Source organism: Wallemia mellicola (assembly GCF_000263375.1).
Source record: "Wallemia mellicola CBS 633.66 unplaced genomic scaffold WALSEscaffold_17, whole genome shotgun sequence".
Classification (NCBI taxonomy): domain Eukaryota; kingdom Fungi; phylum Basidiomycota; class Wallemiomycetes; order Wallemiales; family Wallemiaceae; genus Wallemia; species Wallemia mellicola.
In genome coordinates, this window is record NW_006531974.1 from 101,561 (window position 1) to 122,115 (window position 20,555).

At 42.3% G+C, this 20,555-nt stretch overlaps 12 protein-coding genes and 1 non-coding gene across 13 annotated transcripts; 11 read left to right on the forward strand and 2 right to left on the reverse strand.

Annotated features, from left to right (window-relative positions):
* Positions 1 to 66: 66 nt before the first annotated feature.
* On the forward strand, positions 67 to 2,565 carry WALSEDRAFT_39873 (HCP-like protein). Its single transcript, XM_006959429.1, has 2 exons — positions 67 to 1,295; positions 1,339 to 2,565. Exons 1-2 carry the CDS (start codon positions 80 to 82, stop codon positions 2,526 to 2,528), a joined length of 2,406 nt encoding a protein of 801 aa, XP_006959491.1. The 5' UTR covers positions 67 to 79; the 3' UTR covers positions 2,529 to 2,565.
* A 1,053-nt stretch (positions 2,566 to 3,618) lies between these two features.
* On the forward strand, positions 3,619 to 4,637 carry WALSEDRAFT_60931 (hypothetical protein). Its single transcript, XM_006959430.1, has one exon. It carries the CDS (start codon positions 4,382 to 4,384, stop codon positions 4,556 to 4,558), a length of 177 nt encoding a protein of 58 aa, XP_006959492.1. The 5' UTR covers positions 3,619 to 4,381; the 3' UTR covers positions 4,559 to 4,637.
* Positions 4,638 to 5,468: 831 nt separating this feature from the next.
* Positions 5,469 to 5,553, forward strand: WALSEDRAFT_t67. The gene has a single exon. It is a non-coding gene; the product is annotated as a tRNA-Tyr (tRNA).
* Positions 5,554 to 5,643: 90 nt separating this feature from the next.
* WALSEDRAFT_60932 (hypothetical protein) lies at positions 5,644 to 9,153 on the forward strand. Its single transcript, XM_006959431.1, has 4 exons — positions 5,644 to 5,740; positions 5,787 to 5,807; positions 5,856 to 7,693; positions 7,737 to 9,153. Exons 3-4 carry the CDS (start codon positions 6,485 to 6,487, stop codon positions 7,872 to 7,874), a joined length of 1,347 nt encoding a protein of 448 aa, XP_006959493.1. The 5' UTR covers positions 5,644 to 5,740; positions 5,787 to 5,807; positions 5,856 to 6,484; the 3' UTR covers positions 7,875 to 9,153.
* WALSEDRAFT_65370 (hypothetical protein) lies at positions 5,705 to 6,380 on the reverse strand (the record flags this gene model as incomplete). Its single annotated transcript, XM_006959432.1, has 3 exons — positions 5,705 to 5,740; positions 5,787 to 5,807; positions 5,856 to 6,380. 3 exons carry the CDS (start codon positions 6,378 to 6,380, stop codon positions 5,705 to 5,707), a joined length of 582 nt encoding a protein of 193 aa, XP_006959494.1.
* On the forward strand, positions 7,709 to 9,153 carry WALSEDRAFT_58154 (receptor/non-receptor type protein-tyrosine phosphatase). The gene has a single exon (XM_006959433.1). The coding sequence runs from the start codon at positions 8,167 to 8,169 to the stop codon at positions 8,965 to 8,967; it is 801 nt and encodes a 266-aa protein (XP_006959495.1). The 5' UTR covers positions 7,709 to 8,166; the 3' UTR covers positions 8,968 to 9,153.
* Positions 9,154 to 11,148: 1,995 nt separating this feature from the next.
* Positions 11,149 to 11,396, forward strand: WALSEDRAFT_3872 (hypothetical protein; the record flags this gene model as incomplete). The annotated part of the gene is made up of 2 exons (XM_006959434.1): positions 11,149 to 11,232; positions 11,280 to 11,396. Coding segments are annotated over 2 exons (201 nt in total), but the record flags the coding sequence as incomplete, so codon positions are not given.
* A 1,570-nt stretch (positions 11,397 to 12,966) lies between these two features.
* WALSEDRAFT_60933 (MED6-domain-containing protein) lies at positions 12,967 to 14,440 on the forward strand. Its single transcript, XM_006959435.1, has 5 exons — positions 12,967 to 13,034; positions 13,077 to 14,021; positions 14,068 to 14,196; positions 14,243 to 14,286; positions 14,337 to 14,440. Exons 1-2 carry the CDS (start codon positions 12,978 to 12,980, stop codon positions 13,806 to 13,808), a joined length of 789 nt encoding a protein of 262 aa, XP_006959497.1. The 5' UTR covers positions 12,967 to 12,977; the 3' UTR covers positions 13,809 to 14,021; positions 14,068 to 14,196; positions 14,243 to 14,286; positions 14,337 to 14,440.
* On the reverse strand, positions 13,007 to 14,440 carry WALSEDRAFT_69834 (yippee-domain-containing protein; the record flags this gene model as incomplete). The annotated part of the gene is made up of 4 exons (XM_006959436.1): positions 13,007 to 14,021; positions 14,068 to 14,196; positions 14,243 to 14,286; positions 14,337 to 14,440. Coding segments are annotated over 4 exons (422 nt in total), but the record flags the coding sequence as incomplete, so codon positions are not given.
* Positions 14,441 to 14,529: 89 nt separating this feature from the next.
* On the forward strand, positions 14,530 to 15,963 carry WALSEDRAFT_39884 (cysteine proteinase). Its single transcript, XM_006959437.1, has 6 exons — positions 14,530 to 14,663; positions 14,708 to 14,798; positions 14,846 to 14,902; positions 14,948 to 14,976; positions 15,024 to 15,605; positions 15,650 to 15,963. The coding sequence occupies exons 5-6, from the start codon at positions 15,189 to 15,191 to the stop codon at positions 15,905 to 15,907; spliced, it is 675 nt and encodes a 224-aa protein (XP_006959499.1). The 5' UTR covers positions 14,530 to 14,663; positions 14,708 to 14,798; positions 14,846 to 14,902; positions 14,948 to 14,976; positions 15,024 to 15,188; the 3' UTR covers positions 15,908 to 15,963.
* Positions 15,964 to 16,242: 279 nt separating this feature from the next.
* Positions 16,243 to 17,511, forward strand: WALSEDRAFT_33296 (mitochondrial carrier). Its single transcript, XM_006959438.1, has 7 exons — positions 16,243 to 16,336; positions 16,379 to 16,386; positions 16,437 to 16,565; positions 16,623 to 16,668; positions 16,716 to 16,783; positions 16,831 to 16,908; positions 16,955 to 17,511. The coding sequence occupies exons 1-7, from the start codon at positions 16,275 to 16,277 to the stop codon at positions 17,461 to 17,463; spliced, it is 900 nt and encodes a 299-aa protein (XP_006959500.1). The 5' UTR covers positions 16,243 to 16,274; the 3' UTR covers positions 17,464 to 17,511.
* Positions 17,512 to 17,560: 49 nt separating this feature from the next.
* On the forward strand, positions 17,561 to 19,271 carry WALSEDRAFT_55089 (hypothetical protein; the record flags this gene model as incomplete). The annotated part of the gene is made up of 2 exons (XM_006959439.1): positions 17,561 to 18,584; positions 18,633 to 19,271. Exons 1-2 carry the CDS (start codon positions 18,048 to 18,050, stop codon positions 19,269 to 19,271), a joined length of 1,176 nt encoding a protein of 391 aa, XP_006959501.1. The 5' UTR covers positions 17,561 to 18,047.
* Positions 19,272 to 19,344: 73 nt separating this feature from the next.
* On the forward strand, positions 19,345 to 20,503 carry WALSEDRAFT_39891 (hypothetical protein; the record flags this gene model as incomplete). Its single annotated transcript, XM_006959440.1, has 5 exons — positions 19,345 to 19,631; positions 19,681 to 19,743; positions 19,793 to 19,880; positions 19,926 to 19,943; positions 19,995 to 20,503. The coding sequence occupies exons 1-5, from the start codon at positions 19,359 to 19,361 to the stop codon at positions 20,501 to 20,503; spliced, it is 951 nt and encodes a 316-aa protein (XP_006959502.1). The 5' UTR covers positions 19,345 to 19,358.
* Between the last annotated feature and the right edge of the window lie 52 nt (positions 20,504 to 20,555).

The following is a 20,555-nucleotide window of genomic DNA, read 5'->3' on the forward strand; positions in this document are numbered from 1 at the left end:
CTGCTGTCACTCAGAAATTATTTCTAGCCGAGGGTATTAGAATTTCAATAGCGATTTTCAATCCATTCCCTTCAATCTAATGCGCTTTATATACGCACTCTTTGCACTTGCTGTCGGTGCCACTGCGGTGAATCCTATAGACAGTCTACTAGAAGAGCTATCGAGTCTGACGAACTACAAACCATCATCTATCCCTCCATCGAGATATTTGCATAGTCAAACCGGTCAGATCGACAATCCCAACAATTACGAAATACTAGCTCAGGGTATCACTGAACTCCTCGAAGATAACGTTCTATTGGCTGATCTGGTATTTAGAGCACCACCACCTTTCACACATGACACTCAACTCGCTTTCAACCTCTACAAACAACTCGCAGATGAAGGTGACCCCACTGCACACTCCATTCTTGGCTTCCTATACGATACAGGCTACAATAATGTTGTAGAACCACACCCCGGTTTGGCACTCTTGCACTATACTTTCGCCGCACTCGCTGGCGACACCATCTCAGAAATGACGTTGGGATATAAGCACTCAATTGGTAGCGGCGCTGAACAATCCTGTGAGCAGGCTGTAGAGTGGTACAGCAGGGTAGCAGACAAGGCCATAGACTACTACCTTAGTGGACCACCAGGCGGTCACTCTTTGCCCCTCTCTAAGCCAAAATTGTCGGATCTCAAGGGTGGGCCATACGGACTAGGCGCATCAGTCGCATCCACAGGCGAAAATGCCTTCAGGCCTGTCATATACGCAGGTAAAGCTAAAGATTCTGGTGAAAATTGGCACGATCTACTCGATTACTTTACATACGCAGCTAACCAAGGTGAACTGCAATACACAATACGTCTCGGAAACATCTACTACCATGGTAGTGTATACACGCCCAAGATCGGTCCAGCCGATGGCTCAGGGGCTATCGCGAAGGACTTTAAGAAAGCCAAATACTGGTTCACCAGAGCAACACGCAAGATCTGGCCAGAAGGTCTTCAATCAGACAAACAGAAGGAAGTTTCGAAATATACAAAATATCTCGTCAGTATGGCTGCTACCTCGCTCGGTAAAATGTACCTTAGAGGTGAAGGTTTCGAAAGCAACAACTATATCAGTGCATTCAAATGGCTCGAGCGCGCCCGCGACCTGGACTCAGCTGAAGCTGAGTACTATCTGGGTATTATGTACAGAGATGGCTATCACGTCGGCGTCGATTTAAAGAAAGCTTCAGCATACTTTACAAGCGCAGCTTCAAATGGCTATCCAGAAGCTTATGTAGCACTCGGAAATGCCTTCTTAGGTTGGTTACTCCTGTTTTTGAGATAATTGCTGACACAACACAGAACGTAACGATATCGTTAATGCTATCCAGAACTACGAATGGGCCGTCAATATTTCCCGGTCTTTCGAGGGAACGTATCGTCTCGCTACATTGACACGCGATAGTGACTGTCAATCTGCCCTCGCAAAATTCAAGAGTGTCGCTGAACGCGGCGACTGGACACACGGTGATAAAGTCTGGAAAGAAGCTAATTCGCGCTGGGAAAAAGCCAATGAGTGGAACAGAGACAGCTATGGCCGCAATGAAGCTGAATCTGCTCTACTCACTTGGTGGAGAATGGCAGAAAGAGGATACGAATCAGCCCAGAATAATGTTGCATATATCCTCGACCAAGACAAGCAGGCAATTAGATTGCCGCGCTTTGATAGACCAGCCAATGACACGCTCAGCAAAATCAGCTTGGGATATTGGGAGAAGTCCGCCGAGCAGAATGTCCTCGATAGCAGAATCAAAGCGGCCGACTATTACTTCAGAGGTTTAGGCACAGACGTCAACTACGAGAAAGCTGCTGCATTGTATCTCAATTCCGCCGATACTCATTCATCAGCCCTTGCTCTGTGGAATGTAGGATGGATGTACGAACATGGAAAAGGTCTTCCGATGGATTACAATCTCGCCAAACGGTACTATGACATGGCACTCGAGGTCAACAACGAGGCTTTCATACCAGTCGCTATATCGCTTATACACCTCTACGCCAAGTCTATCTGGGGTATGATAACAGGCAAGGAGGACAGTAACGTCCTTTTCAATAATATTCAGAAAGCAGGCACACCTAGAGAGCGGGAAGAGATGGAGGATAGGCAGTCTGCCCAGGAAGCCGTCAACAGAGTTGACTGGACTACTTACGAAGGAGAGACGACGTCAACGCAGAGGGAATTCGTCGATGGGTTGCTAGAAAGAAATGCGTTGGTTGAACCACAAGATGGCTTTGAGAGTACGACATTCATCGCTGTTATCATGACAATCGCCGCAGGTATATACTTGCGTCGTCAGGCCATGGCACGCGCCAGACAGAGGACGGTCGATAGGCTGACGGAGGAGATAACGCGTCGAGCACACGATCAAGCCGGCCATACGCAGCCTCAAGAGAGCGATAACAGTGAGAACGTCCAGAACAATCAGAATGAGAACAATCGAGAGCAAGAACTCAGACAGAGGAACACGACGAATCACGACTATTATACCTAAAACATATCTTGTATTTCTAAAATCACAACAATTTTTTAAGAAATGTCACTTAATTGCTTGTCAATCGCCCCACCAAAGACGGGCGACTGCTCAAAAACTAAGTATTTACTCTGCCACCCCGTTTCCCGTTATGTAGATGTAATGAAGCATCCATATAACAGTATGAAGGCGGCTCTTGTATCATCGTTTAAGAGAAGACCGGTTGGGCTTTTTATAGTCTCGCGCGAGATTTTTTATTTCGAAGACAAAAATTCAGGAAATCAGGTAAAACCAAAACGACGAAGTCGTTGGTGACGGTCTGGCGTACACTTGCCTCACCTGTCTCGCAATTGAACACTGTTCTCTGAGTCCTTCGCAGAGTTATTCGTCGCACTATGAGTACGGAGGTGTCTACTGTGGCATCTTTGTAATTAATGTGCGGCACATTTCAAACATGCATATATATGATAATATCAAATGTTTCGTTGGTATAACCTATGCATACTATATATATATATATATCTTGCGATTCTGTTTTTTGCTTCACTTTAAGTTGCTCAGATGAGACGATTTTGTGACTATTTATGGGATCCCTGATATGTTTTTAAAATGCTCTGTTGCTCATCCACCCATTCATTCTTAATGTGTTCTAATGTCAGTCCCAACCTGTTGCAAGCACAATCGTGAGTTAGGAATCATTTATATGTCCAATATATATGTTTATATATATACCAATGAATGATAGTTTTTCTGGTCAATTCATTTCGTTATTGTTGGCTCATGTTGGTCAGTAAGTACTAAACACGCTTATCCTCTTGCTGTGTATACTGTGAATCATTTATTGTTGATACGTCTTCTACTGTGTTGTTAGTAGTTATGTTGATGCCCTTTTTTTTTTTGCATAATAGCCGTAATTGATTTCCACTTAGTGTTTTAGTAAATATGTCGGCCAATTGATCATGAATGCGAATTTCTCTTTACCTCTATTTCCTTCCGTTCGTGGTTTTCCTTACCTGAATGACATTGTAATCTTGTTTGTTTGAGCCCAGTGATGGATCAGCGTTAAGGATATTTGTTAAGGCGGCTGTGTTGTCAGTTTGACCGGTACTGACGATTTCACATCCCCAACAATCGAGAGCCACGATCAAACACTGGAACACACTAGTCATCTATACACTATGAAAAATCACTCAAAGAACAACTCACTCGTGATGTCGCATTATTCGATCAAGGGTCAGACATCACATACACCTGTAGACTGATGTGATACATCTAGACACGATGTTACTTCGACACACCTAAGGGAAGAATAAAATCATCAACTGTATGAACGATGGACCTAAACTTAGGATACAAAAACGGCATTAATTGGATTGACACAGAGGCACACTATGACTAAAACTTCTTCTTAACGCTCATTTCGCAGAATATACTCAAAAAATACAACCTAGGTATGGACTGCCAACCATCACATTAGGGCAATTTCACACAAGGTACCATTCACAAATGAAAATTTACTTTTCAAACTCAATGTAAACCAAATTGAGAAGTTCCAAAGTTACTAATGATAATAATAATAATAATAAAATAAAATAAAAACCGTGCTGCCAAACGATCGCTGCACTCGTAGACAATCTATTTGACGTTCAAAGCTATTAAAATGCACTTTATCATTTTTATTTGGTCTAGCTTGAACGTAGCTAAATATTTTATAGCTTGGTTGTTATTATATTACTTAGGAGCTCCGTCATCAGTAGCTTTTGTTCTGACAATCACTTATATTGAAGCAAACTATTATGAGAGACACATATGTTAGTTAAATCTTCAATTCCATAACATTTTTAGGTCTGTTTGGGAACTCACTAGTTTCTGGAATGAGGTTATTGAAGCTTAATTGGACCTCTTACGACAATCAGATCAATAGATTTAACTTACAAAGTGTAGAGACTGCGGATAATATTAAGGGTCTGCATTTTCTACCGACACTGCCTCCAGGCAATAGGTCCCTTTGGGAATGGTCTGAAGATCAAAGCGAGATTGTGAAAGGATAGACAATTATTATTACAATTCAGAAGACGTTTGGACGCTTGATTAATATCATTATCACAATCTCTTCAGTAACAACGTTATAATCAGGTCCAGTGGACAACAGTTGAAGAGGTAGCGAGACGCTCAGTGTCTTGATCTCGAAGAATGTTCCACAACGTTCGCTTATACAATAGCAGGAGGAGATGACGCCGATCCTCCTGATTGTGAAGAAGTAACATTTGATACTTGTAAATTGACTATATTGACACACTGTTGACCATAAATACCTTATTGTCTTGGAGAGTCTATTGTGAAGCTGATAACTTGTTGGTTCATGTTGGTCCGTAAATACTAAACACGCTTATTATTACCTGTTATACATGTTAGGTTATTATACTATATTGTGATCAATTAGCTTATCGTTTGTGTACAAGATGTTTTTCTTCTATAGTTTTCACTGTCCGCATTTCCTTGTCGCCCTCTTGATCGTACTGCAGCGCAGTGTTCCTCTTGTGCGCAATGTCCCTATCACTAAATTATACTGTATGTTTAGCTTTTTATCGGTCTTCTGATAGTTATTATCAATATTGTAGACAAAGACAAATTACCAAGTAGAACTGCTTAAAACGAGTTAAGTTGGGTAGAATATAAAAGCAAAAATCGCACATAGGTTTCCTTACAAGCTATTAAATCAAACGCTTTTCTACTTATTCTGAAAGTCCACTCAAATTAGAATCTTGAATATTTTCACAATGGTGACGGTGATATTTAATGACCAACAGTTTTAAAGTATCATTGTTGCAATATTAATGACGCGGTTTAGTAGCATTCCTAACATTATGTCATGAGGTTAATTTTCGCAAAGTTCTGACATGAAAATTTTTGTTACAGCATCCGCGATACACATCTTATTTACATGTTACGTTTTCATCTCCTCCTATAGCTCAATTGGCAGAGCGCAAGACTGTAACGGCAGCTTGATATCTTGAGGTTCCTAGTTCGATTCTGGGTGGGAGGACATCTTTTTGCCTTTTTGACGACTTTCATTTGATATGAAATATTGTTTTTTTTTATTTGAGCTTTTAAGGCGCAAATTGTCTTTTCTATCTTTAAATGTAAGTTCATCATCATTTTATTGTAATACAATTCTATATTATGCAGCGTTTGATTTATTTCTTTTGCTCCCTTTCGACCTGCTTCTTTTTCTAATGCATATGTTAGTATGTTGCTTTGTTTGAAGAAAAGTAGTACCTTTTTCAAATTCCGTTCCATCTGGATAGCCTGTCAGATGTTGCTTTCAATTATGTAATGGATACTCACCTCCAAAAAAGCTCTCATAGTCGGGTCCAAATCACTAACTAGCTTATCAGCGGCCTTTTCAGCTTCGATCTCCGCATCTGCTTGTGAAGTTGCCGCCTTGGCGCCTGCAAATCCCTTTAAATCTGCTGGCCATCTGCTTATATCGATGCCTTTAGCCTCTAATTCTGACGCAGTTTTTGGGGCTGCTGATAAATAACTTGCTAGATCATCGGCATATATATCATAAGTGCAATTAACGCATCCGGACATACAACACTCCTCAGGTGACGGTTGAGAAGGCTTTTTGGGTATCCTTACGCCTTCTATATAAATATATGCATTACTGGGTGTAGTATCGACACTTTTATCCTCTTTATCATGCGATAAATCCGTTGGGTTCGTCGTTGGAGTCTGAAATGATACTGTCGACGGCTCAGTTGATATCGAATCGAAATCCTCTCGCTGTAATTTTGACCAAAGTGAGTTCAAATTCCTCCCCGAGCGTTCTATTCTCGTCGTAGTCGTGAACTGCCGTAGTATTCTCATAGTTGAGATATCATTGAATGTGATGGGAGGTGTTGATTAAGGAAGAAATTAAGATATCCACCTAAGTAGCAAATACATTTCTCTAGAATATACCACCATCATCAATGTCGTCAACGAGCGTACTTTATCAATCAAAACTAACATCAAAGCTACAAAAAGGTGAATTCTTCCCACTATCTTCTTTATATTTCTGTGAAGAATGCGATGCAATCAGATGCACGCGTACAGTAACAATGGAACCAGTGATTCACTACTGTCCAAACTGCTTATTTGAAGTGCCGACAGCGAGCGTGAAATCACAACGTAATCGCTGCATGAGAAATTGTAGTTCCTGCCCGATCTGCTCAAGCTCTTTGTCTACAGTTGGGACGGGTACTTCTATAGAAGATAATGATATACCATTGAATATGCTCACAGAGCCTGAATCATCACGTGCGGACCCTCCATTCGTACTCAGCTGCGGCTGTTGTGGTTGGAATACCACCTCTTTTGGCGATAAAGGTGTGTTTGAGAAGCCAACTGGTATTGGTGCGCTCATAGCGCGCGGGGATGAACGTGAAGGGAGAGCAAATGAAGAGTTCGATTATATTAGGGATAGGCTAGACTCTCTATTTAGTGTTCATAGTATGATTGACGACATCTCAATACATCCACTTTACCCTTCAGATGGAACGCAAGTGGAGACGGACCGACAACTCGAGTCAATTGCTGAATCTGAAGAAGAGAGACTTAGAGTATTAAAGAGAGCATCAAATTTGGATAGCATCAGTAATCCTTCGAGTAATTCCTATCCGATGAGCATGTTTAAACATCTACAAACACCACAGAGAGTCAAGCTTGTGACCAAGTACAGCAAGAGGTGCGGCATATGTAGACACATACTCATAAAGCCAGATACGAAATCCCACATAAAGCATAAGATCAAAATGACGGCTAACAACTATCTGCCTGGCATAAATGTGAAAATTGCGCGTATGGCACTCCAGCCACCTGGTTCTAGACTAACAGCGAATGGCGAACTTCGAGCTGGCAGAGTCTATGTATTCGAAATGCAGATAATCAACCCACTCTACGATGCTATGAAAATAAGGATGCGGGTCTTAAATCAGAATGGGTGCAAAGTGCGAATTGATGAAAATGAATATGAAATAGGTGCATTCAATGAAGTTATGGAATTTGAAGAAGAGGCATGGGTCCAAAGTCAAGCGAGACGCATCTCAGAAGCCAAATCGGTTGGTTTAGTAGAAAGTAAAGGCAATTCAACGCGGACGATGTTCGAATTGAGTGTCAATGGGGATGCAAAATGCGCAGAGGTGAGTTAGATTTAGAAAATGGTATATATTAATCGTAGTCTAGGTTATATTGGAGGTAACATACACTTATAGAACAATGACGCCGCCTTCAAGTCCGCAACTGGATGAAGCAGAGGACGAGTATAAAGACTTTACGTTTAATGTTTTGATAGACGCTGGTAATATCGGCTTAAATGAATGAATTTCGCAATTTCTCCGTTTGATTGAGAAGTTCAGAATGGAGAGTTGATAGTTCTTCTAGTTTCGAGAGGTTGACCTTGCTAGATGATAAATCTTTCAAATCCCTCTGTAGCGTGCTCAGTTCTGATTGTAGCTCGTCTGCTAGCTTGTTGAGGTCATCAAGTTCTCTTTTATCGTATTCTATTGATTGTATACCCGTGTTTATTGAGTTAACAAGTTTTTCAAACTTATCGTCCAGCTGAGTTATAAGCTCTCTTGGTGTCTGATCCTCTAGGGCACCCTTGACCCATTCAATGATGGCTGAATCCATTCAAGAGCTTGACGATAGAGAGGAAGTACGGTTAGAGAGAAAATCGCTGTCCAAGTCAACGTCCGTGAAGTATTTAAAGCTAAATCGATACACAAATATACTTTGCTACGATGATAGCTTACCCACGACTGTGGAATATATCAATGCATCTGTAATAGAATTCAAAGAATTCAATTGCAATACGACTAATGCTAAGAGGTTCATAGCCACGCAGGCGCCACCTGTGCGCACTTTTGGGACGTTCTACAGTCTGATACTAGAGGAAGGTGTCCGTGACATAGTACAAGTATCAAATTACCAAGAGAATGGCAGACCAAAGGTGGATTACTATCTACCAGATGATAAAGAGCTGCAGTTCGGTGATATAACCGTTAAGACACTCTCAGTTGAGGATGACGCAGAGTGTTTAACAACCCATTTGGAGATTTCCACTAACAGCAAGGCAATACAGACCAGACACATTTTATACAAAAACTGGCCAGATCATTCAGCTCCTACATCACTCAGATCGCTTATTGGCTTACTTGGCAGGCTGGACGAATCTGCGCCATGTGTCGTACACTGCTCAGCAGGAGTTGGGAGAAGTGCCACGTTGATAGCGTTACATGAGATGTTAAGGTGTAAAAACCAACCGTTGCTGCCATTTTATGATGACCTGAAGGGTAGGTCTTACGAGAACTCAGATATTGTCTATCGTACGGTCGACTTCATACGTAGACAGAGACCGCTGAGCTGTGAAGCTAAGCAGATCGCCTGGCTATACCAAGCAGTAAATAGACTTTAATTTTGACCTATTATGGATATTTATCTACTGAGAGCAGATAAGCCGGATAAAGAAGAGGGAAACTGTGAGGGGAATGAGCTGTGATAATATAGTCTTGATAGACTCTTATACTATCCTTATAGAGCGCTGTAGCCGCCCCAAAGAGGGACGATAATCTGTACGACGATCTGCTAGCAATCTAGAGATGGTAGGGTAAAAAATAAAATATCGCTTATAAAAGAATGAACGTATTATTGCCTTTATCTAAACAATTTTTTATTGCTTCTCGTCTATTCCTTGCGAGGTTAGGCAAGCCTTAGTTCTGAGCGACGAGGAGGTATGCCTGCGAAATCGAAGAAGGGACAAAAGAAAGCAGACGATCAAACACAGCATCCGGACCTCAGTGGACAGTGGAATCTAGGCGTAGACGCAGCCGCAACAGCTCACGGTGGGTCATGATATCTTCCAATATTGGCGATTGCTCATTTAGTACAGATTTACTAGCAACAGCTAGCTCATTATACGCTAGAATGTCCGCAGATCATCCTGGTTCCTTGCCAGACGACGACGCCTACTGGTCCAGTCTACCGGCACACTTACGACAATTTATAAGGAATGCACTACCGCTAGGGCAGCTACAGTCGAACAACCATCATACACCGCCAAAAATGTCAGCTGCAGCAATGCAGGCCGTAGCTCAGCAGATAGCTTCTGCAACTCGTTATCCCCCAAACAACAACAGTTCACAAATACAGGGCGTTCCACATGGTCCAGCGCCACCTCCGGCGAGCTCCTTCGATTTCAGTGATCCTTCCGTGAGGTTTGCTCTCGAGCAGCTTGGTCCTCCGCCCTCGCGCGGTCTCAGGCAAGAAGATTTCGACCAGGAGTATTACACGGACGAGGAGGTAGATTCTATCGATGGTACGGATGGTGACTACAACTATCACTCAGGCGTTATATATGACAGTGGCGTCATCCCACTCACAACACCTGGCGTACAGCCTGATCAGCATCTTAACGGCGTGGCTGATCCTCCTTCTAAAAAGAAGAAGAGGAAGAATAAAAAGAGCAAACCAGCCGCTCAAGCAAAGCTTAACGGCAAATCAAACACCAATGCTATTCCACCCCCACCACCGCCACCTGCTCAGCCAGTGCCACCACCACCTGTGAGTCAACCGCCCCCGCCGTCATCGAGGGCAGCTGGGAAAGCACCAATGTCATATTTGCCTCAACAATCAAATATTCGCTCAAATGGTGCCACGAATCAGACCAAGTCAAAATCTTCACAAACATCTTCAACTAACAAACAAACGCCTTCTTCTTCGCTCGCCAAAAAGATTTGGTCTACGAATTCGACCGAAGAGCGTGAACGTATAAAAGAATTTTGGTTATCGCTTTCACAAGATGAGCGAAGAAAGCTCGTACAACTTGAGAAAGAGACAGTACTAAAAAAGATGAAAGAGCAGCAAAAACACTCTTGCTCATGTGCAGTATGTGGCCGAAAACGATCAGCAATAGAGGATGAACTGGAAGTTCTATATGATGCATATTATGACGAGCTAGAACAATACGTTGCACATCAGCACCAACATTACAGTTCACCTAACACCATTCCACCTCCACCGGGTCCAGGTCCATTCCCAGGCTCTGTTGAACTAGATAAGAATGGTCAATTGGTACAACCACCCGATAGTCCAGATGATGATGATGATTTGGATGATGAATACGACGATGAAGATGATGAGGATTACGACGACGATGATCCTGAAGATGATCTCTCAGGTGATGAAGATTATGAAGATGATCAGGATAGTCTTTCAAATGCACGTCGTTATCGTCATAATAATAGGAGAAAGAAACCTGAAATATTTACATCGTCATTTTCAAAAACGTTTACAGTACAAGGTACGTAATGAATATCTCAAATTTATATTCAATTTATTGATTAGAAGCTCTAGGTGGCATACTCACGGTTGCTGATGATCTCTTGAAGAACGACGGTCAGAAATTCCTCGAAATGATGGAGAGTCTGGCTGAGAGACGCTTGCAAAGAGAAGAAGAAGCAGCTGCTGGATTTGATGACAGCGAGGAAGAGGATGAACAGGATGAGGACGAAGAAGATGACGATGACCTTGAAGATGAAGACGAAGAGGATGTGAGTTCTGAAATTTTGTACGTTTTGACTGATCTCACATTCGATAGCGTATGGAAGATGGTCGTCGGATGTTCCAAGTCTTCGCAGCTAGAATGTTTGAACAGCGTGTTCTCCAAGCTTACCGTGAAAAGGTAAGATATTCTCACCAATTCTCATTGAATGTCTTAACAATATATAGGTGGCTCAAGAGCGTCAGCTGCAATTGCTCCGCGAACTTGAGGAGGAAGACAAGGTTGCAGCCGACAAGGAAGCTAAGAAAGCTAAAGAGAACCAACGTAAAAAAGACAAGAAGCGCCTCCAACGCCAACAGAAGGAGGAAGCTGATGCCGCTAAAAAGGCTCATCTAGCTGAAGAGGAAGCTGCCAAGAAAGCCAAACAGGAAGCTGCTCAAGAAGCTGCACGTCGACGCCAAGAAGCTGAAAGGCAACGCCGTGAAGCCGAGCGACAAGCTAAAGAAGAAGAAAAGCGTCGTCGCGAAGCTGAGCGACAGCGTCAGCAAGAAATCCATAAGGAAAGAGAGGCAGAAAAGGAACGTAAGAAAAAGGAGCGTGAGGATAAGCTTAAGGCAGAGAAGGAAGAGCAAGAGAGAGCTAAAGCAGCCAAACTTGAGCGCAAAAAAGAACGCACTGCTGCCTACGAAGCAGAACAGAAAGCCAAAGCAGAGAGAGCGGAGGAAGAGGAAATGCAAAAGCAAGCTCAGGCTCAGGCTCAAGCGCAGTTCCAAGCCCAGGCGCAAGCTCAAGCTCAAGTTCAAGTGCAGCAAGCTCGTATGGAACAAATTCGCCAGCAGCAAGCTCAAGCTCAAGCTCAGGCCGCTGTCCAAGCCCAACGCACGCAATTCCAAAGACCGTTCCAGAATCCAGAAACATCGACATCTTCACCTTCACCAACTGCAACTAGCGTACCTGGATTATTACCATTAAGGTCACCACCACTTACCAGTACAGCATCACCATATCTCATGAGAGGTAACCAGACACCTAACAAAGACAAGCAAGTCCAGGATGCTCCAAAAGCACCACAAGCATTACTCAATGGAGGTATTCCAAGGCCACCATTCTATCAACAACAACAGCAACAGCAACAGGTGCAAAGCCCAGTTGATATCCGCCAACAGAGACCTAGAATGGCGGTTCCACCACCAGGTTTAATTCCAAATGGAGCGCAAAACGCGCAAACGCCATTTGGTGCATATGGAATTGCGAAGTCGCCACCATCAATGACACGATCAGCATTTGAAAGCAATTCAATGGACGATGGATTCTTCGGCGGCAAGATGCAATCACAATCACCTATAGGAAGTCTCACTGGAAGCGTTGGTGGATTGAACCTTGGTGAAGATAGCTTGTTGGCTGGACCATCTGCGACAACTTCGACATCTGCTAGACCCATTGGATTTGGTGTAGTTGGAAGGACACCCCTAGCTGCCCCAACCCCAATATCGAGACCTAGTGCGAACACGACACCAGATCAGGCGTCGTCTGCACCTACAGTCGGAAAGCTACTCGGTAGCTCGGCATTGGGTGGTGGAGATGATGAAGTTGTTGAAAGACCTGCAAGAAGGCAGTCATCACAGATGGCACCAGTTGGTTTAGGTGGTAGTCCTTGGCAACCATTACCTCTGTCGCTAGACAAGCAAAGTCCATGGCCTAGTGCGACAGCCAATAGTAATTCTATGGCAAGTCATGGTAGATCTAATAGTATATGGGGCGATAGTGGAACCTCTGGCTGGCCAAACATGTTCAGTGGATCGACATTCTTGCCGCCTAGCCATAGCACGAGTACGAATAATCCAGGAAGCTGAATTATAGTAGTTTAGTTGTACATTTGAATTTATTATATTTCTCTTTACTTTTCTTCTTTACGAAGTTCATCGATGTCTGAGGAAATTGATTTGAGTAGTATTTTCTGGAGAGCGCCTGAATTTCTCCAGGTGGGTATATAGCGTATAATATAGTAATCTAATGATTAGTAGTACTACGGCAATACACTCAATGATGCACTTATTATGGATTACTTCAGTCTTTCGCCATTTTATGATAAGAAGAGCAACAACCAGCTGATAAAGATGCAGAATATTGCTAACTTGAGTCAGCCAGCCAATATATTTGATCAATTAGTGCATTTCACTGGCATTGAGTTCGTACTCGCTCACTCAGAAGCTCCAGATTTATTTATAATCAATAAGCAATATAGACACTCGCCAACAGATTCTAGAGTCTTGGCTGTCTACTACTGTTTAAACAATAACATATACGCCGCCCCAGACGGTTACAACGCACTCGGGATGAAGTTTCACAGCGCGATATTTGCATTGCAGTCTTCTATGAAGACCTTGAGGGATAATCTACCAGCTTACAATCCACGCGTTGGCTATAGCTGGCAAATAGAACCAAACAAACAGAAAGATAAGACTGATGTCACGGAAGAGAACAGTATACCACTTCTTAAATCCTTGCGGACGACGCGGGCTGATCTAAAACTTGAGCGGGAACGCAGGGCGAAGTTACTAAGTGAACAGACAGGCGAGAAGATAGATATAGATCAGACAGATCAGACGGTTGAAGAACCCAAGCCAGTACCGACTAAATCAGCACCTACTGATACAATCAAGAAGAAGAAGCGTAAGTCAACGAAATCTTCCGCTACTTCACGATCAAGCACGCCCGCAACACCAGACATACTAAACATGTCAAAACAAATGTAGAAAATAGAGAGTACAACAAAGTTTCATCGCATCGTTACCGATTTCATTGGCTGTTTTATATATGTAAACTATTCATCGTCGCTGTCTTGCTCTTCGTCGGAATACGTCATTCCATTCCTTGAGTAGAGTTCCATACGACGGTTAGAGAGACCGCCATCTACCTTTGTTATTCTGGCTTTCTCGAGGATGTACTTCCCCTCTTTATATTTCTGGCTGTGTATGTCATTAGATAGTGATTATATCGGTGGATATGGCAAACCTCTCGTCGTATGCGAATATGTACTTCCATCCGAGCTGTAAATTGCACCTTCTGCACTGTAAATCTGCGACTGTATGTACGCCCGTAGTCATCCCCCTATCCTCTGCTTTGCTGAGGACATAGTTGACGCTGTATCTATATTATTTGGGCAGTAGACTAGCGTTGTGAAACTCACACATTAGAAAATAACAAAGCCCTCCCGGTCTGCCCTTGAAATGCCTATTAAAGTGTGAGATATCTTATCTACAATAGAATTATCGAGCGCATACGTGACTTTCTAGATGCTCTAAGGCAGCAAGATGTGTTTTGCACTTTACACACCCAAATGCGCCCGATTCTGATCTGATATACTTGCGATAGCTGTATCCCATACTCTTGATAGCGGACGCTCAAGAGTGATGAGCGAATACCTAGAAAATTTATTCAGCAGCGTATCAAATATACTAGGGAATGGATTATTCAATAGCCGTAACGATAGCAAACGCTCACAGCGACCGAGCACATCAAATAAGCCCCAGAACCCACTATCTTTGAGCTCAAAGAGCAAGACGATACAGAAGGGACACAAGAAGCGTCCCCATATACTTAGCGTACAGGTGTGTATTACTAGACATTTAGGATATTCTCTCAGACGTTATAGCACTTCAATAACGCCCAGCTAAGGAAGATCAAATTGGCCTTCCAGCAGCAGCAATCTAGAGGATACGCTGCAGATTTTGCAACTTTCCAAGGTCAGTAAGTTAGTGTATGAGCTACTCACTGCTGAGCATATTCTTAGGTTACTACTCTTTCAAGCAGCGCGTAGATCAACTCAATTTGGGACAAAATATACCGCGTATGTTCCTCCTATTTAGTTGTCAAAACTAACATCACCTTACAGCCTCAACACGTACACGAAAGTCTACTGAAGTTCGTCTTCTCTTCTTCATCTACGATAAGCTAACAAAGTCGATTAGCCATGGCTAGATACCAAGCAACTTCGCAGCGATACCTCCTTCAAATCTGCCATACCGAAGGTGTACCAACTTTCGGAAGTTGAACTCGCGAAACTTTCTTTGGGACCTAAACCAGAATTACCAACTGAATTGACAGCAGATGAACAATCAGAGTTTAAGAATGTAATGTCTCTATCTGGGAAAATCAGTAAATGTGGTAGACAAACGATGATGTCAAATGACCTCAAGACACTAATGCCGAGGCAATGGCTTAACGATGAAGTTATAAACTTCTACGCTGAAATGTTAAGACAGAGCCAGAGCAGACAGATTGAAGATTGGGAGAAGCATGACAAAAAAGACAAAAAACCATTCGACGCTTACATACATTCAACTTTTCTCTTTTCTACGCTAGAATCCTCTGGTTATGACAAAGCGAAACTAGGTCGATGGGTTAAGAAAGTTGACCTTTTTGGAAAGGACATCATTATTTTTCCTATCAACCGCGGTCAATCACATTGGGTTTGTGGTGCCATCAACATGCGTAAGAAGAGGTTTGAAATGTATGACTCTATGGGAGGTGGTACTAAATATGTCTATCAGGTGAGTGTTTTCCCCGAATGATGAATTTTACTTAGATAAGACAGAAAATGCGAGAATACATAAACAGAGAACACGAAACCAAGAAAGGAAAGCCTTTTGACTTCGACGGTTGGATAGACTTCTGGTCAGAGAACACGCCAACACAAGATAATGGCTTCGATTGCGGTGTTTTCACTTGTTGTTTTATGGATGCCCTGAGTAAAGGCAAGGATGTCGATGATGACGCTTTTGAGTTCAGCCAAAAGCATATGAAATACCTCCGTAAACGGTTGGTTCTCGATATAGCAATGTCATCGACCTAGTTCTGTGTATACATATAATTTATTCGATAGATGTGTCGACAACTGATAAGACTGCCAAGAAAAATGAAAAAAGAACAAAAGCGCTTGCTAGTAATGTGATAACATTTTAAATAGTTTTCAAATGAGTAAACGACTATTAAAACAACGTAACGTAGAGTTAAGGGGGAGTATACTCATTTTATCCAACACTGGGAGGATTAATAGCGAGCTCTCTGTACTATAACGATAGTAAAAGGATATATTAGGGATGTCATAAGGTATATAAATAGATTATTACCATTAGATAGGATTATCCGCATAACCTTTGCCCTCTCGAGCGTCCTTCGAGAGCTACGGTCAAGTTCGCGCTTAAAACGAACTTTGGAGGATGTCAGACAGCCAAGAGAAGCAAGTCGTCCAAGCGCCAGTCAAGCGCTCATACCCATTCTGGTAAGCTTAAGAGTATGACAAAAATTTTCTGACTTTTTATAGGCTGGGAGGTGAATATATGAAGTATATCTATCGAAAAATGTCTAATATATCATCATAGGTGTTGCTGCATCACTCGCTGCATGCCTCACTCATCCACTCGATCTTACGAAAGTACGGATGCAGACTACAGCACCAAAGGATAGACACAATATGCTTAAAACTATGATTATGACAGTAAAAGATCAAGGTGGGTGTTTTAAAGCTTTTAAAAAGCTTATCGAGAGTGTTTGCTCATTTACCCCAGGTATAAAAGGATTATACGTCGGATTGACAGCATCCGTATTTAGACAGTGAGTGGTATAGCTTAGATCGATGGTGTATACTAAACATCAACAAGAATGACTTACTCTATAACGCGATTTGGTGCTTATGAACAACTTAAATCATACACCAGCAAGCCAGGACGTGAGTGAATGAAGTTGCTTGATGTCGATATTCTAACCTCTCATTAGAACAATCAAGCGCTGCTAATATGGTCCTTTGTGCTTCTGGTGCTGGTGCACTCGGAGGTATTGCAGGTAATCCAGCTGGTGAGTAGGGCTTTATTAATAAGAAATCATATAACACTACTTGAAGACATCATATTAGTCAGAATGACATCGGATGCCACGAAACCAGCTGCTGAGAGAATGGGGTACAGGAACGCCTTACATGGATTATTCAGAATGACGAAAGACGAAGGTATAAACTCACTCTTTAGAGGTTTAGGACCAAATACCGTGCGCGCAATCTTAATGAACGCCTCACAATTAGCAAGTTACGACTATTTCAAGAGAAGTTTAGTAGATTACGCAGAGATGGAGGAAGGTTTACCATTGCACTTCTCAGCCTCATTCTTGGCTGGTACACTCGCAACGACTGTTTGCTCACCAGCGGATGTTATCAAGAGTAGAGTTATGAGCGAATCTAAGAAGGGTGGAAGTATCGCAGAAATGTTCAAGACCTCACTCAAGAATGAAGGACCTGGATTCTTATTCAGAGGATGGACGCCTGCGTGGATTAGATTGTGCCCTAACTCTATCGCTATCTTTGTCATATTAGAGCAGCTCCGTTGGGCGGTAGACAAAGCTAGAGATCTCAAATAGATTGAATTATAGATTTTTTAATTAATGCATTCCATTTTATTTGCTTTGATACTCTTCTTTCTTGATTACGTCCAAGATGTGAGTAGAGTGAGATTTTCTGCTGGCGAGATTGACAAAAATACAGGGAGAGAGAAAGAGATAGAGACTACGGTTAGTTTGTTATTATCTATATTCAAACCTCTTATGCTCCTTTAGAACGTAGACGGTATTCTGATAGACCACGAGATGATTCTCGCTATGAGAGAAGATCTCGCCATGATGACTACGATAGGCGTTCACGTCGTGATGACCGCGAGAAGGATTACGATCGCTACGACAGGCGAGACAGAGATAGAGAGCGCGACCGCGATCGCGACAGATACGCTGACAGAAGACCACGTAGATCAGATAGGGATGATAGGAGAAGAGAGCGTGGGAGAGATGACAGGGACCGCAGCTATGGTACACCAAGAAGACGTAGTCCAACCCCAGAAGGTATTCTTCCATTATCCCAGCGTAAAAAGCAGAGAAGTTATTGGGACATCAAACCACCAGGTTTTGAAGGAATTACGGCTTTACAAGCTAAATACTCTGGTATTTTCGCTATGGCAGGTGTACAGCGTGCTGTAGCCTTCCCTGGTCAATCTTCTTTCTCAAATTTACCACCTACACTCGAGGATTTCAATGGTGCGAGGGCATCTAGGAGGGTTTTCATTGGTGATCTTAAGCCGAATCACAATGAAGAGAATCTTACGAAATTGTTCAATGATAAGATGTCAACAATAGACCAAGTCGCAAAAATACCAGGTGAACCTGTCGTCAATGTCACCGTTAAGCACGATAGAGGTTATGCCTACATTGAATTTAGAAATACAGATGAGGCTGCCTACGCTTTGCAATTCGATGGAACTATCTTCCAGGGTGAAGGTATCCAAATTAAGCGTCCTCAGGAGGTACTCGATGAACTGCAACGCAAACAGGGCCACACTGTCAGTGGTACCGTTCCTGATTCTGATCAAAAGATCTTCGTTGGTAGTTTACCTACATTCCTTAACGATGAACAAGTTATGGAATTGCTTGGTAGTTTCGGAGAATTGCGCTCATTTAACCTTGTCAAAGAAGGAACATCTGACGTTTCAAAGGTAGCTTTTTTACTGGTTCATAATTATTACTTACTGACACATCCCCAGGGATTTGCCTTCTGCGAGTATATGGATCCAGCACTTACAGATATTGCTATTCAAGGTCTCAACGGTATGGAAGTTGGTGACAGAAAGCTAGTTGTACAACGTTCATCTACTGGTCCAATGGGAAAGATTGGAGTTGGTGGTACATCATCAATTGCACAAATCCTTCCATTAGCCTCCGAAACACAAGCATACCGTACTAACGTTTTATTGCTTCTCAACATGGTCACAGCTGAAGAACTCAAAGATGATCTCGATTATCAAGAAATTTGTGAAGATATTCAAGAAGAATGTTCACAATATGGTGAAATAATCAAGATAAAGATACCACGTCCACCAAGACCAGATGATCCAGTATTTAGCACACCAGGTGTTACCTTATCATCTGGAGAAGATTTACGATTCGAAGCCGCTTCTGAAGAACTTGGTGTTGGTAAGATCTTTATCTTGTACAAGACTGAAGAACAGGCTAGTAAAGCCTTGAAGGCCTTAGCAGGTAGAGTATTTGGTGGTCGTACAGTAATTGGAGCATATGGCAAACCTGAGGATGTTGAAGATGCACCACTCCCACCAGAACTTCCTAACGATGATGCACCATTACCACCTGATGAAGCAATTCCACCGCCACCACCACCAGTATAATTATTGTCTATATAAAACAATCTAATTCATATTTTTATTCATTCGATTATCTTCTTGATAAGTGACAATCATCCGAACATTATACCCATGTTACCGGATAGAGCGAGAGATGCGCAATTTGAGCTAATGCTTTTGGGAACAGGTACAAGCTCAGCGGTACCAATTTTGCCTTGCGTGACGGACCCGGAGCAGAAATGCAAGACCTGCTTATCGGATGCTAAAGAGGATGAACGTGGGAATACCTCAGCGATTGTACAAGTTAGAGCTAATGATGGTAACATGAAGACCATATTAATTGATTGTGGTAAGACATTCTACAGGGATTCATTAAAGCACTTTCCTAAGCGTGGATTAAGGAAGGCAAGTGAAAGTGACAAATTAATACCTTTAGACTAACGTTAAGTGTAAGATTGATGGTCTTTTACTCACACATGGCCATGCAGACGCTATGTACGGATTGGATGACCTCAGAGTGGGTTGATAGACGCCTTAGATTAATTACTCAACGTAATCTATTACAGGCATGGACGATGCGTTCTATACAGGATTGTATAGATGTCTACACCAATGAAGACACTTACCAAACCGTCTGCAATGTCTTCCCTTATAGTGAGTATAATTCATACCCCCGATGGCTGACCTAATTGAATATAGTGGTTGATTCATCAAAAGGTGTGTATTTAATTACGCTCTCGAGTCAATATGTCTAACAATACACTCAAGCTAGCGGTGGTGGTGATGTTCCTTCATTTAGATGGCATATAATCACACCAGGGGAGCAATTCGACGTCGCTGGTGTACCTGTTATAGCTGCAGACGTAGAGCATGGTTTGGCTGCACCTAGGAGTATATCGGGAGATCGTTCACCATTTCACTGCCTGTCTTACATTTTTCCGCCTTTTGGTATTTATATGGCAGATGTATCAAGGATTCCAGAGGAGAGCTATAAAGTTATAGATAACGCATTAGAAGGAAAAAGGCCGTCAATTTTAGTATTAGATTGCTTAAAAAGTCAACCACATTTGTCGCATTTCGGTTTAGACCAGAGTTTAGAAGCAAGTTATCGTATAAAGGCGAAGAAAACATTATTTGTAGGATTCGGACATGAACGTACGCATAATAGTTGGATTGAACATATAGATAGAAACAAGTCGGTCGATATGGATATATCGCCTGGCTTTGACGGACAAGCAGTTGAAGTTGATATCGAAGGGAATGTAGAGACAAAATGAATATTTTTATTTTTATTTTTATTATTATATTTATATTTGCACTATTTCTGTA

Excerpts from the sequence above, each read along its gene's own strand:
- WALSEDRAFT_60932 (XM_006959431.1), top strand. The coding sequence starts at position 6,485 with ATGTCGTCAACGAGCGTACTTTATCAATCAAAACTAACATCAAAGCTA. Across the intron at positions 7,694-7,736 it reads GGGATGCAAAATGCGCAGAG|GTTATATTGGAGGTAACATA; the intron begins GTGAGTTAGATT and ends ATCGTAGTCTAG.
- WALSEDRAFT_60931 (XM_006959430.1), top strand. The coding sequence starts at position 4,382 with ATGAGGTTATTGAAGCTTAATTGGACCTCTTACGACAATCAGATCAAT.
- WALSEDRAFT_58154 (XM_006959433.1), top strand. The coding sequence starts at position 8,167 with ATGATGGCTGAATCCATTCAAGAGCTTGACGATAGAGAGGAAGTACGG.
- WALSEDRAFT_39884 (XM_006959437.1), top strand. The coding sequence starts at position 15,189 with ATGTCTCTATCTGGGAAAATCAGTAAATGTGGTAGACAAACGATGATG. Across the intron at positions 15,606-15,649 it reads GTACTAAATATGTCTATCAG|AAAATGCGAGAATACATAAA; the intron begins GTGAGTGTTTTC and ends TAGATAAGACAG.
- WALSEDRAFT_33296 (XM_006959438.1), top strand. The coding sequence starts at position 16,275 with ATGTCAGACAGCCAAGAGAAGCAAGTCGTCCAAGCGCCAGTCAAGCGC. Across the intron at positions 16,669-16,715 it reads ACAGCATCCGTATTTAGACA|AATGACTTACTCTATAACGC; the intron begins GTGAGTGGTATA and ends AACATCAACAAG. Across the intron at positions 16,784-16,830 it reads ATACACCAGCAAGCCAGGAC|AACAATCAAGCGCTGCTAAT; the intron begins GTGAGTGAATGA and ends ACCTCTCATTAG.
- WALSEDRAFT_60933 (XM_006959435.1), top strand. The coding sequence starts at position 12,978 with ATGTCTGAGGAAATTGATTTGAGTAGTATTTTCTGGAGAGCGCCTGAA. Across the intron at positions 13,035-13,076 it reads GAGCGCCTGAATTTCTCCAG|TACTACGGCAATACACTCAA; the intron begins GTGGGTATATAG and ends AATGATTAGTAG.
- WALSEDRAFT_39873 (XM_006959429.1), top strand. The coding sequence starts at position 80 with ATGCGCTTTATATACGCACTCTTTGCACTTGCTGTCGGTGCCACTGCG. Across the intron at positions 1,296-1,338 it reads ACTCGGAAATGCCTTCTTAG|AACGTAACGATATCGTTAAT; the intron begins GTTGGTTACTCC and ends GACACAACACAG.